This window comes from Fusarium vanettenii (assembly GCF_000151355.1).
Source record: "Fusarium vanettenii 77-13-4 chromosome 10 genomic scaffold NECHAsca_14_chr10_3_0, whole genome shotgun sequence".
Taxonomy (NCBI): Eukaryota; Fungi; Ascomycota; class Sordariomycetes; order Hypocreales; family Nectriaceae; genus Fusarium; species Fusarium vanettenii.
Genome location: NW_003315871.1, coordinates 490,709 through 504,348, shown reverse-complemented (window position 1 = coordinate 504,348; position 13,640 = coordinate 490,709). Strand labels below are relative to the sequence as shown.

Genomic DNA, 13,640 nt, shown 5'->3' with positions numbered 1-13,640 from the left:
ATCATCAAACTCGGCAATGGAGAGATAGACATGATCGTAATCTTGCGATATGAACAGTCGTCTATCGAGTGTACACTGAATGCCTTGCACTCCAAAACCCTTGAGCAGAATCCATCCAAGGTAGAGCGCAGCAATGTAGGGGATTAGATGGTCAAGACCAAACACTGAGTGCAGGTTGGGATTCCCTGGAAGAAGCCTGGGAGATGCTGTGCGCTGTATGTCACTCTGTCAGAGTGGCGTTGAAAGATGCTGGAAGCAAAGTATGTTGTTAAGACCGAGACATAATCGAGAAAGAGCTTCTCAAAAGTGTACAGGTCGAGATAGCTGAGCTGATCTCAGTATGGGCCCTGGTATGCGATGTCGCCCACGCTTGCCACGAGTATGGCAAACCACCCCTTCGTAGGGTCAGGTAGGATGTGCCTCATCCCAGCAGGCAACATGTACAATCCTTTTCGGAGGATGGCTCAGTTTGGGACACCCACATGAGTCGCCAATGAGTTGATCCCCGGGTTCATTGAGATGAGACTGAGGAGCTCCATGGGGTAAACGAGGGTAGCTTGGTAGTCGCCGAACATTCGGGTCGGTCTGGATCGTGATCACAGCGTCACAACCCTGAGTTCATACCTCTGAGGCCGAAAGTTGTTCCCTTGGGAACGCCTGTTGGCCAAGATGTTGAAACTCGATCAAGTGTTTGAGCTTCAGACTCCTGTGTTGCATCTTGGCCTCGGCAAGTGGCAGTAGACTTTCGTTTGAAGATGCTACGAGGACAAAAAGTTGAAGGTGTAAATCTGGACTCATCATCCATTCGCGCTCTACCCGGGGAAGACTGATTCAAAGGCCAGGCCTGGTGAATGGTGACTAATTCTTCAGGGCGTAGTTGTGTTACACTGGCCGACTGACAACATTGGCATACTTTGGGCGTCTGTGAGCGTCTCAAAGATGGAGGTTATCTGCCGTTAGGGGTCGTGGGATTATCGGTCCGCTCTGGACCTTGGGCTCTGTGATTTCGACCCTTGGCTTTGCGGTTGCAACCTTGGGCTCTGCACTCCTTACCCTCTTGCTGAGATTCTGGGCTAGTGCGATATCCCTCCTCTGCTGAGGACATTCCTTTTCTGCTGTGTACACGGGGAACATCATCATTTTCGCTCTCGATGATCCCTTGGACGTGAGCCTTCACCGGCCGAGTTGGCTGGCATAGCTCCTTGGCTGTCTGCGTGGCTGGATGTGACAAACTGTTGGATGTGTTGGTCGACCGCCTTTGAAGTTTTCTCGAGACGTGGACTTTTGCTGCAATGGTCGCAGACAGGGCAGATAGCAAGTCAAAACTATCAGTGTTCTGAAACGCGAGAGTGTCTTTGAAGCAGTGACAAGGCTTGGTGAAAAAAGGAAATGAAGTGCTGGTGTTGGCTGTTCTGCGCAACGCCAAAAGGATGATAAGCGACACCAACCGGCATCGCATTCCAAGGCAGCTCTCCTCCTTGAGTGTCCCGACTTTTTTTGATGACGGTGATAAGCTCAGACCATTGCGCGGTCTCCTAGAAGTGTTTCGGAAGATCTCTCAGATCTCGCAAATCTGCCTCCGGAGCTGAGTCGAACTTCTCTTTCACGTCGTCCACAGTCGGGGGCAGTAAGTCGCACAACATGACTCTGCTAGGAGGCTTGTAGCAGAAAGTTTGAAGTAACTGGGTGATCAATGGGGGATCAATGGGGGATCAAAGGGGGTGTCTTTGACAGGCCGGATGCGCCACGACTTTGAGCTCTTCTGCTGTCTCAACCTTGCGGAAAGCAGCAGAGAAAAGAGCCACAGCGCTTCGGGAAACAGTCATGATGGAAAGCAGTAAGTCTCGTCTAACTCCAAGATGAATTGGTGCGAAATCTCCCGAGTCATGAGGTCGATCTTTGGAGCATTTTCCAACATGTCGGCCGCATTGACCGGCTGCTTCAACCCTTGCCGAGATGGTACTGGTAAGCAAAGGGCGAACAGCAGCAGATAGAGCCTAGTTGGAAATAGAGTGGAACACGTCCAACGGCGTATTTGGCCTTTGCCTTGGATGAAGCAGAACGGCCTTGGTAAGCAGCCAGTCTACGAGTTCTTGACAGCGAACAACCTTGTTTTCAGGGGCTTGCAGTCTTGGTCCCATAGCTCGAACGCGTCGTCGTCATCTCTCGTTGAATTCTGGCGAGACATTGACCATGATGGTAATGACCCATGGCCTCATGCCTTTGGGTAAGCCACTGGTCGGCATAAGGGATGAATTGAGGGGTTGGTCAATAGGTTTGACAATCCCTCCATAAATATGGTACCCGACTAAAGGGGGGGCCATACGTCTCTGTGACCTCAAGGACGCAGGCGGAATGGTTTCTCTTCCGAAAGTCCTTCTGCCACTCAACGTTGAAGGTCCTAGTGAGAGAACAGCTGAAGTCGATAGAGTAGCAAAGTCATGGTAAAGTTCAACAAGTTGTCGTTGAGATTTCCTTCTCTCTCTCGAGGGGTTGTTGGCTCATGGTCGTCGAATCGACGTGGGACGAGTAGAGCCCGTCTGCGTACCCATCGATCGGGTCGGTCTCTTTGTTTCGACTGGGTCCTTTAACAGTTGCTGCAATCTTCGTCCATCGAGCAAAGGACATATTGCGTCGTTGGGCCGTTGATCATGTCCACCTTTGTCAGGTACTCTGCGGCGGTCAGGGGACGTCGAATCAGGGCAAATGGGTGCTCGGTCGGCCGAGGATAGATTTTGGGTGCCTCGTAGACGTGGTACCAATCCACCCCCTCACTGACGGGCCAGCTTATGGTGTCTAGGAAAAGATGAAGCCGGGGGATGTTTGACTTCAAGGTTGGTTTATATGGGTAGTTCTCGACACAGGAGAAGACCAGGGCTCAAGGCTGAAGCAATCCGTTGGACTGCCAACACAGCCCTGTTGGCATAGATTTACGTACAACCAGCTAAAGCATGTCGTAGATGAAGATGACGATCATAGCCACCATTTGCTCAAACAAAGTCTGGGCGGCTGGCCTGCTGTTCGTCCTGGTATCTGGTTCTGCGTGTATGGCCAGACGATAGTTTGTCTTTGGGTCATTGCAGCAGACGAGTGGAGTGAACCAGTTGAAGAATGTGCAACAGACTCCAACAAGAGACGACGCTCATCAGTCGTCACATAGTTCGCTCTCAGCTTCGTCAAGAAGTACCAGACGTCCAACTCAATCTTCCTTTCCTTCTGTCCCATCACATCGCCCTTCTGATGGGACACTATGACATGGGTGAAGCTTCAAGAACAAGAGTCGAGTCGTGACACTTATGATGGGTGTATGTGGTGAGGGTTGGTTCAGAGTGGAAGACCATCCCGGGGCCAGTATCCTGCTCCATGGTCTCCCACTTGTATTCGACACTCGTCAGCATTGATCCACAGTGTCTGTCACCAGGGATCACAAAGAGTCAGATGTGTGGGGAATGATGAAGGACGACAGTATTTCGACAACAAACTTCAAGCACCGATTGACTCGGTAAAGTTCGACATTGGAGAAGGCTCCGCTCCTTCAGAGCCTCCATCCCCCGCCTTCATGTCATGGACCGCAGTCAGCTGGATCTCCTGGTTTGGCGATGTATAATACGTTGGCTGGAACCTGGCCTTCAGCTAGTTTAGCTCTTCCGTTGTTGTGACAGCCAGTACAGTGAGGTCGACGGGTTGCTGGCCAAAAGCCGAGGATGTGCTAAGGTAGAAAGCAATGTTCGCTGGGAGCAAAAGGTTGCATGAAACCTTCTCTTGTTCCTCTTGCAGTCCGAATAATGTAAAACCAACCGACAGGAAACACCATTCTTTGGGTGGTTCGCTCCGCTATCTCATAGTCGGTGAGGTTGACATCTGAGATCCATGCCACCTTGCCAACTTGCTCAGCCTGCAAAAACAGCCCAAGGATTGTGAGCTTTCTGCTCGCCAAAGTTGGTAAAGCGGCAGTGAATTCCGTGCCAGGAGGCCGATCCTCATCATGTTGATGAGGGCCTCATCTGATGGGGCGCACAAAAGAGCCGACTGGACCATTCTCGGGGTGTTCCAATTGTGACACATCCCTCTGGGACATCTTTGAACACCCGAAGAGGTTTCTTCTTACAAGACGATTCTGGCAGAAGGCGGAAGAACTCGGAGCACTTTGAGTTGCTGTGCGAGCAAGAATTGAGGAGGCCAAGGGATTCAATGGTATTGACCGAGGGGAAATAACGGCGATGGGTTCAGTGAAGGTCAAAGCCCAGCGTTGCAAAAGGGAACACCGAGACCTGAGCCGACTGGATATCCCATACCATTCGAGATATCAGTCAGTGTAGGCGATGCGGCGGTTTGAGTTGGAACTGATCGCTGGATCGCATGGACAGGCGCAGGGTGGGCAAAACAGTTGAAAGATGTTTGGTAGCAATCAGCTACAAAGCAGGTGGACTTCATCCGACAGAAGCCATCTCTTGATGGTTGTGAGTGTTTCGGGGTCCTCTCCCCCAAAGGGCCAGGATCAGACATGCCAACCTCCATCTTCAACCCAATCTCGAGGGTCTCAAGGGTGGCCGTCCTACTCGAGAAGCGTGTCGATAGAAATACGAAACTCGTCGATATCCCTCCCGAGAGGTCATCAGACAGCCCGTCCGGCGATTGAGAAGCGATGGAGGGCTAGGAAGTAGCGCTCTTGTGTGAGGGTGCCAGGTTTAAGTATTTCCGCGTTTTGGGAGAACTCGTTGTTGTGAATTCGCAATGTTTGCGATCAAGGGAGATACGCCGAGCAGGGAGCCAAAGATCTGGCGGTACTGTCATGATCCAAGGACCGCCGCTGCCAGACACGACCAAAACTCGTGGACGAATCGTTTCTCTCCGTGTCTTCAAGTGGGATGCCAGAATCCGATCTGCATCACGCTCCCAGCGTGGCAAACAGCTCAGGGTACCGTTCAAGTACCTGTTCATGAATACGGTGTGTTGGTTGATTATATATAGGCAGATTGAGAAGAATCGGCGGAAACAGAAGAGGCATTCCCACTCAGGAACTCCTTCAGGCCGGAGCCACAAGGGCCTTGAAATCGTCGTTGTAGATGCACTCTGCTGTGAGTGAACCCCTACTGTCGGGCTCCAGTTCCGGAGGACCGAACCAAGGGCATTGATCTCACCGATGGCCTCGAGACTTGCAGGTTTCTCGAGGTGTCTATGCCTGCCCACATTGGCATCTCTGTCCGCCATGACAATCGTGCTTCGTCTGTTCTTTTGGGTGTGTACTGGACGAGACGCAAGATGTAATGTAATGTTAGGGGACTGGGACTGACAACCGAGAAGCCTGAGAAGCTCGGGACTGTCTGATGGGCCATGACACGTCTGACCAGGGCCCCAAAACAACGGCTCTGAAGGCATCCGTGTCAAGTCCAAGACAACTTGAACATCAGTCTCTGCAGGAGTCACGAGTTCAGTCCAAACTCGTTTCGAGGTTCCACACACCAAACCTGGATGGACAACTGAGGTGGGTGTAGATCTGACATGGGAGTCCTCTGGCTCAGGTCTGGCGTTCTCAGGATCTTGGGAATTGGACGTTTGTGTGTAGGGAGACCGGCATAACTCTCTTTTGTTCCCCTGAAAGGAAACCGAAAAAAGATAGCATGCGAACACGGTTCATGGAAATGGTGTTCCTCGGCAGCATTTCCAGAACATCGGACGGAATCAATGTGGCAGTCATCGCGTTGAATAGGGGCGTCCCAGATTGGTAGCAACCCACGAGGCGCACAATGTTTGTTGAACGGCTCGGGAGTCGCTATTGTAGAAGACCACAAGAAGAGACAGAAGAAACGCTCTGTGATCCCTGTCCAGCGTCGACGCAGCACCGGGTGAGTGCTAGGACCGGTCGAGGTAGTCTTCGTAAACAAGATCCAGACAATTTTGTTGTAGCATGAAGCCGAAAGGCACGGGTACATGTCTAGTCTCAGCTAGACGAAAGAAACACTCCTTGGAGCGTGCTAGCTGTGTGCAGCCAAAGAGGATAGCATTCCGCCTAGCTTCATAGACGGTGATACTTAATCCATGGTCCAGGACACGGTGACCGACGACAGCTCTTTCAGTGGTGATGCTTGCCTTGTCTGGCATGGGCAAAATGGAATGAAGACACAGGGCTCGTATGTGTAGGTTGCCTCGTGTCTCGTTTCCAAGCTGCAGTCCAATCTCACGGCTGGGTAACCCTCCCACTGGACCTTGCAGATCCGGGTACTTTTGGGACGGGGAACGAATTGGGGGAACGATTATGCGTGATGATGGGCAAACGATTGTGTGTGATTCTCGTGTGTGTTGACTGAAAGTGTGTAGACGGGCAACGACTCTACGGCGTTGATGTTTGGCCCCAGGATCTTGCTTCATTGCAAGAGTTTCTGGACGAGAAGCATACTTGACGTATGGCATGTCTGGCGTGTCTGCCGCTGGGCGTGTTGGGGCAATGATTGCAGTGGTTTCTGCCAAGCCTGAGAGGTACAGATAGTTGAGGATGCATGAGGAATAGCCTGGGCAGACAGCCAGGGCCAGACAGCCAGGTTGTATTGGTTGGGAAATGGACTAGGAACGTGCGGCTCGAATTGGGGAAGCTCAAGGCAGAGGTTATGAAAACAACTCTAGGCTGCCGAAGCTTGACGCGCAGAGACATGCCTTGTCATGTCCAGGCTCGTTCAAAACTTGTGACCAAGTTGTTGGTTGCATGCGGGCAAGTCCAAGACCCAGTCTTCGGAGGTTTGCTGGGGAAGGCTTTGGTGATGAATTCGTCAAACGAACCAAGAAGCCAAGAGAAACAAGACAAAGCAGAAGGCGAGGGTATGTATCTCTTGCGCTGTTGGATAAGGAACTGGCGAGGATGAAGAACGGCACGCAACGAGTAAAGGTCATGGCTGGCTTCTCCGCGTTTCAATACGCGCTTCTGTTGTGAAACAGGTTCGGGGGATCGGACTCCAAGGAAAGGCAAGAGTCTGGCACGAAAGCAGGCCCGGCGGACGACAGCCGAAATCTGTATCCCAGATGCTGGGTTACAGAGTGGAATCGGATCCAAGACCAACTAGGATACACGCCAAGTGTTGAGAACAAACTCGAGCCGGAACCCAGAAGGGGTTTGATCTCGGCTCCCGACATGTTCGTCTCGGCCGCGGGTTCATCGTACTTGCTGCCTGTAATATGACATCTTCGCTTGCCATGCCATTGAAGTTGCTTTTGTTTCGCGGTTCAAGAGATGGCTGAGGACCTGTCGAGCAAGCCAGGACGGCGGCCAAACTTATAGGGTGCGGTTTGCTCGTAGGAGGAGGAAACACGCAAACTGATGAGCTGGCTTTGATCCCCTGGACCAAAAGACGGCACCAAGTGCTTAAGAAGGGATAGACAGCTCCATTGGTATAGCCTTGGGTATCTAGCCATGCCTGAACACGAGCAGCCAGATCCTCTTGGGGGTACAGAGTCATGGGAGTGAAGGTGAAAGCCACGCTGGGTTGGCGAAAGAACACCGAATGCTCGGTGACTGGGATGGTGGATCTGGAAAACAGATGGTTCTACCATCACGGTTGTTCTCTCGTGTTTAGGAAGTGTGAAAGACTCGAGCCAGACCCCAAGATGGGAAAGTGGCGTGGGGATTCCTGGTTCTTGCTTCGGTATGAGGCCGAAAAATAGCAAAGAAGGAAGACGACAGCCGACCTTCAGCGAGGAAAACAGGTCGGATGAACAGGCATACAAAGCTGAGACAGTTCAATGAGTCTTAGACCAGCTTGCAAGTTGGAGTTCTGCCAAGTGGGATGGGAGGGGTAACAACAAGTCAAGTTGAAGGGCAAGGAACGGGCAAAGCTTGGAAGCACTTGCGTACGCATTGATCCAAGTCTGTGGTAATGTGTTTGTGAATGAGTATATATAAGAGAGTGTGTGTGTGATGGTTGTGATGGTTGATGATGTTAGACTTGGAGTGGGAGGACTTGGGTCTTTTATAGACGTTTCTCACTCTCCTCCCTCTTCCTCAATTTCTGTCTCAAGCCCTCTCTTCTCTTCCTCTCCCCCTTCAACTCCCTCTTCGCTTCGTCTCTCTCGCTTCTTTCTCTCGTGGGTCATGATAGACCGCCTTTCTGTACCTTCCCGCCAGGCTCCATCACAAGTTGCTGCAAACATGCCGAGTCCCGTCACGCTCAACATACACGTCAACTCTCAACATATTAAGTCAAACACGTCAACTCGCGTGCCGCGTTTCATGAAAAAAAAAAAAAAATTAAATTAATTAATCACATGTAACGCCTATCACTTCCCTGCTTTCCCAACGGCACGGCCTTGTCAACCGTCGCCAACGCTACGTATCCCTCCTCTGCATCTGGCTTGACATCGCCTATGCATAACCTCACATTTCTAAGCCTATATGTCCGATCCGCTCCATCCTCCATAGAGTTCTCTCCCGTAGATGCACTCGAATACGGATTATCCCGTATAAACGTCGTTGCATAGTCCAAAATATCAGGTCCTCGTCTCTTCACACCCAAGGCAGCAGCTGCAAGAGCAGATACAAACATTGCCAGTGACGCAACGTATAGCATGGCCAGCCACACTTTATTCACGGCGAGAACCCGCTCGTTACTCGTCTTGTATCCCGATGCCGTCAGTCCCGCGGGCGCGGCTCCGTGCTTTGCGCCCGGGGCGGCAAATTTGTTGTACTGCGCCGCGCCGAGGGGCGTTAGGGAGGCGATCCAAAAAGTGTTGAGCAACTGCGTGAAGCGCTTGGGAAACATCTTGTACCCCCTCTCCCAATCCTTTTTCGATCCCGAATTCCATGCGTTGTCCCATGTCGGCGTGACAGCGTACGGCTCGTCGGAGCTAAAGAGGTACAACTCCATGGGAGACGGCAGGTAAAAGCTCCCGTTGCGTCTCGGCTCCGTCATATTAACAAACACTTGCAAAAAAGCATGATCCATCCTCTTCCCCTTTGCCGTGCCCTGCAAATCATCCACAAACGTCAAGTTGCTGGGCTTGGCGCCGGGAGTGTACCGAATGCGCACGGCACCGCACTGCGAGTGGTGGCACTCAATCTCAACCTCGACAAACGTCGTGCCCAGCTCGCAAAAGACGTTTGTGAGCTTCCCCGGCTGATACGACGTTACTTGAAACAGTCTCGGCTTGGTGCCTAACTTTTCGGAATTCGACGTCTCGATGATGAGCCCCTTTCCATTGGAAAAGTCGCGGTGCTCGTCAACATAATCCCTCCAGCCGTCCAGATCCATGGAGCGGTTGTTTGCCGTGCAACTTGTAGTTATGTACGACGTGTTAACTCTAAATGTGTAATTAAAGGCTGGGTGGAAGGGTTCCAGGGGTTTGACAGGCAGTCCAACCAACGACGAGTACACGTCAAACGAATCCTTCAAAGTGAACCACTTGTCAACGTTGACGCCAAGATACGGCTCAATCATGGGTATCTTGACGTTGCCCCATATGTCCAGCTTACCCTCCTTGCTCTCGGGCGGAGTCGCAAGCGCGGCAGCAAACGTGGCAATGACGGTAGAGTTGGCAACCGACCCGTCGGCCCCGTAGAGGGGAGGCAACTCAGGACGCACCTCGAGATAACTGCAGTTCCACGGCTGCTTGTGCGCGTTGGGCACCGTGTCCAGTACCCGCAGCGCAGCCTGACCTCCCAACGGCGAGAGCGCCCAGAAGATGATTATGATGGGGGTAATCAGGTTGACCGACTTGAGGACCAGGGGTGAAGTGACGGCACTAAAGGTGGTACGGCTGCGGAGGAGGTATTCAAGGCTGAGGACAGAGATGCCGCGCTCGAGCTTCCATGCCGCAACGGCGGTCAAGAGGTTTGTCGCGATGGCAGCAAACACGATGGGGAAGACGGTAGGTCCGTACTTGGCAAGGTCGTACAGGGTCGAGACGGTACGCCAGCCGCTCTCCCTCAGCGGTCTCCCTTCGTAGTGACTGACGGCTCCCGCATAGAGAAGAAATGCCAAGGCTGGGACGGCCAAGAACATGTCAATGACGAAATGCCATATCATTGATCTCCTCTTTGATAGCTGCGACTTGCGAGTCGCCTCGGCGTGCTCCCTGGCGTTCCTCCTCAGGGTATCGCCGCTAGGTGGACCAAATTGGTCATGTGCAGCCGACACATATTCATGGCTCGCGTATTTTCGATCGGCAGGGTCGAAGTCGGTGTTGTATGCGTGTTGGTCCCTCTGCCAGCCTTGACCAGTGTAAGCAGTATCATAGTCAAACGGCACCTCTCCCTGCCCCGTGCCTCGATCTTCAGGGTACGGCAGCCCCCTCGCAGACGGAGGATGCTCAGAGCCGAGAGGCACCAGCCCGTACTCTTGTTGAGGCATAACGGCAGCACAGCAGGCTGCTGGCCCATGGATGCAAAAGGAGAGATTGCGGGAGGAGAAGGCGGGTGCATTTTTTCCAGCAACGCAGCCGTCCGGGACAGCTCATGGTGCAGGGCGCCGCCTCTGCCTTGGCGCAGTCTTCCGCATAGAGGACGATGAGGGAGGCGGTATTGGTTGCGTGGGAAGATGGCGTTCGGTCTAGACGCCTCATGCAACGCCATCTCAGCTGGCCTAAGACTTGACCACGCAAACAAACAGGGTATTTCCATGGTCAGACGGGCTCAGCTATGGAACCCCGAGGTTCCTAGTTGGTCGAAAAGGCAAGTTTGGGTTCTAAAGCATCCGTTATTGGGTATCAAGATCGTAGGAGGTGTGAGCAGCCAGCTATCCGTATTGTTCTCTCTTTGAGTCTCTGGCTGCCTTGTGGTGGCGTTGCAAGCCACTCCCACAAATGCAACTACGAAATAGACGAGGCTGGGTATGGATCGGGTCTAGAGATGTGACCGGAGTTGGATCCAAGAGAGGACGTGTGTTTAAGCTTATCTCCTACCGGCAGGGTAAGTTTACTGTCGTCCAGTAGCTCAAACCCTCCTCCATATGCTTCAGTCTCAAGAGAAGTTATTCGAGTGTCATATCACGTCATGATAAACACATCACAAGTCAGGGGAAATAAGGACAGCAATATTAGTGTGCAACATGTATTTACAATCTATTTACGGAGCAACAGTCTCCGTGTCTCTATACTATATATAATGACAACACGTCACAAAGGCAACAGACTTTGATAGCGGGTTTGACATCATTGATAACCAGGTCAGGCTGTTGCAAGCCTGCCTCATTCTATCTGCTCGTCGAGACTCCATCTCCCTCCAACTCAGTAAAAAGAATCTCATCCAAGCGAGTGTGGTATCCCCAACGCCGTCAAATGTCGAAAAAAAAAAGAGCAAGGAAAATCTCAGACCGGGAACCTCACACGATCCCGTCCCCTTGCATGCCGCCTGTATATCTGCGCTCCTTGTGCGTAAAGCGAGCAACACCAGATGCATCAACTGTTCCCATGGGCCGACAACCTGTAGATAGTGTATGTTGATATTCATGAATGTCTCCAAACACGCGAGCAGGTCTTTGTACCGTGATCCAGTCCTTTATCCAGATGCCGGGAGCGTAATCTCAAAAAAGCAAAACCGTAAAAGCCAAAGAAATCATCAGAGCAGATGACCAACAACCCATCACGCCTTATATCATCCCACGTTTGCAGGTGCTAGTGTGCAACCCGCAAGTAAATTTCGTATTTCGTTAAGACACATGTCGTTTCGTAAGTGTATGAAACCAGGAAGAGAACAAAGAATGCAAATGCCGATAGACAGAATCGTAATAAAAGCCGTTATGATGGAATACACGCGTTCAAACGCCGTGAAATGTAGTTGAAAACAAATGGTGCTGCTCACGCCGCCGCCGGGTGAGCATACTCCTCGCGGTAGGTTGGGTACGAGCTGTACTGCACGTCGCCATAGTCATAAGCCTTGGACGTCTTGTACTTGTCGTACTGAGCGTAGCCGGGTGAGTGCGCGTAACTGGCATCGCGGGACAGCGAAGGACGCTCCCCATAGTGGGAATAATATCCCCCATATGCATCCGTCTCGGGCTCAGCAGAGCGCGAGAACGAGTTTTGTAGCCTCGTTCGACCGCTGGCAGTATCAACTCGATACTGCGTCACATGCTCCCCACGGGGTTCGGGGGACCGATGCTTCTTGCTGCGGTGCTTGCGCTCTTTTCGGCGGCGCTCATAATCATCCTCGGAGTCACTCTCGATGATCTGAGGGTGCATCTTAGAGCGGTTTCGGCCACGGGAATCCACTTCGGGATATCCGGTAGATGTATAAGCTCGCGACAAGTTGGGAATCGGGCGACCACTATACCCCTCGCTGGGCATTGTGCCGGCCCGTCGGGGAGGGGAGCCTGACAAGACGCCGGTGCTGGTGGCCGACTTTTGCACATGTGGGCGACCCGAGGGAGAGACGTCGACCTCGTCGGGGTCATCGAGAACCTCTTTCGAGGGCTTCTTCTTGTAGGCCTTCTCGCCTGAGGATCCACGTCGGGGCTTCGCTGCTGACCGGCGCACATCATCATCCGGAGTGGCCGGGGGAACAAAAGGTGACCCGACAGGAGGGGGAGTGGGAGCTGCTGGAGGCTGCTGCATATGGCGAGTATATGGGTTCTTTTTTTGTTGTCGCGAGGCGTTGATATATTTCAGAGCCTCCGATTGCTTGTCCTCATACGATTGTTCCGTCGGTATAGAGGGCATAGGCGGGGGTGGCACTGAATCTGTCGCGGGGGGCGCCTCTTCCCGATGGGCGGAGCGATCACGGTCGTGCTTCTTGCTCGACTTCTTCTTCTCCGACTTGGGAGCAGGCTCCTCGTCATCATACGTCTCGATATATGGCTTCGCGTGACGCTTCTTCTCCTCAGACTCCCGCTTGCGCTCCTTGTCCTTCTCCTTCTCCTTCTGCTTCTTCTCGGCACGTCGAGCCTCCTTGGCTTCCTTTTCAGCACGTCGAATGGAGTCTTCGGCCTTCTTTCTTCGTTCACGCTCGCGCTCACGCTCCTTCTCTCGTTCCCGGATCTCGCGGTCACGGTCTCGTTCCCTCTCTTCACGCCTCGAGGGCTTGCCTTGATACGACGCCTCCCTTCTCACGGTGCGAACACCCTCGAAGATATCGGCGCCGCGAAGATCAGTATCCTCGTAGGAGCGCGAGTACGAAAAGGACTTGGCGCTAGGCGAAGTCGTCTTGTACGTGCGGTCGTTGGTACGGATTTCGTACTTGAATGAGGGGGCGGAGCGACTTGATGATGAGTTTGCGACCTTGGCCCGCATCTGCTCGCGGAGTTCGTGAAGTCGGACCTGGTCATCGTATTTCTGTCGTTGCTTTTCGTCGCTGAGGAGTTCGTAGGCTTGTTGGACTTGTTGGAACTCGTCCTGCTTCTGAGCCTTCAGAGTCGGGTCCTGGACCTTGTCGGGATGGCATTTGAGGACAAGCTTTCGGTGGGCAGATCGGATCTCGGGGAGCTGGGCATCAGGGGAAACACCCAAGGCCTTGTACGGATCAGGAGGAAGTGTAGACATGATTGATAAGTGATTTGTATCTGGTGTTGGCACCCAAAGCTTGCTTGGTGCCGGAGGATAAGGTATTTAGCTGATGTGCGTGTGTTGAAAGTAGACTGCTATTGCATCGATCCGAAGGTCGTCGGAAGGGCGAGGCTCAGGAGGATGCTGAATGAGGCTGTCTCCTCAAGGGGTACGGCAGG

General features: G+C 52.7%; 4 protein-coding genes across 4 annotated transcripts; 1 reads left to right on the top strand and 3 right to left on the bottom strand.

Annotated features, from left to right (window-relative positions):
• Positions 1–1,822: 1,822 nt before the first annotated feature.
• NECHADRAFT_85942 (uncharacterized protein) lies at positions 1,823–2,628 on the bottom strand (the record flags this gene model as incomplete). Its single annotated transcript, XM_003047565.1, has 3 exons — positions 1,823–1,997; positions 2,327–2,416; positions 2,549–2,628. The coding sequence occupies 3 exons, from the start codon at positions 2,626–2,628 to the stop codon at positions 1,823–1,825; spliced, it is 345 nt and encodes a 114-aa protein (XP_003047611.1).
• Positions 2,629–4,504: 1,876 nt separating this feature from the next.
• Positions 4,505–5,404, top strand: NECHADRAFT_85941 (uncharacterized protein; the record flags this gene model as incomplete). Its single annotated transcript, XM_003047738.1, has 5 exons — positions 4,505–4,611; positions 4,687–4,948; positions 5,000–5,078; positions 5,108–5,239; positions 5,352–5,404. 5 exons carry the CDS (start codon positions 4,505–4,507, stop codon positions 5,402–5,404), a joined length of 633 nt encoding a protein of 210 aa, XP_003047784.1.
• A 2,816-nt stretch (positions 5,405–8,220) lies between these two features.
• Positions 8,221–10,334, bottom strand: NECHADRAFT_101913 (uncharacterized protein; the record flags this gene model as incomplete). Its single annotated transcript, XM_003047564.1, has 1 exon — positions 8,221–10,334. One exon carries the CDS (start codon positions 10,332–10,334, stop codon positions 8,250–8,252), a length of 2,085 nt encoding a protein of 694 aa, XP_003047610.1. The 3' UTR covers positions 8,221–8,249.
• Positions 10,335–11,778: 1,444 nt separating this feature from the next.
• NECHADRAFT_85939 (uncharacterized protein) lies at positions 11,779–13,458 on the bottom strand (the record flags this gene model as incomplete). The annotated part of the gene is made up of 1 exon (XM_003047563.1): positions 11,779–13,458. The coding sequence occupies one exon, from the start codon at positions 13,456–13,458 to the stop codon at positions 11,779–11,781; it is 1,680 nt and encodes a 559-aa protein (XP_003047609.1).
• Between the last annotated feature and the right edge of the window lie 182 nt (positions 13,459–13,640).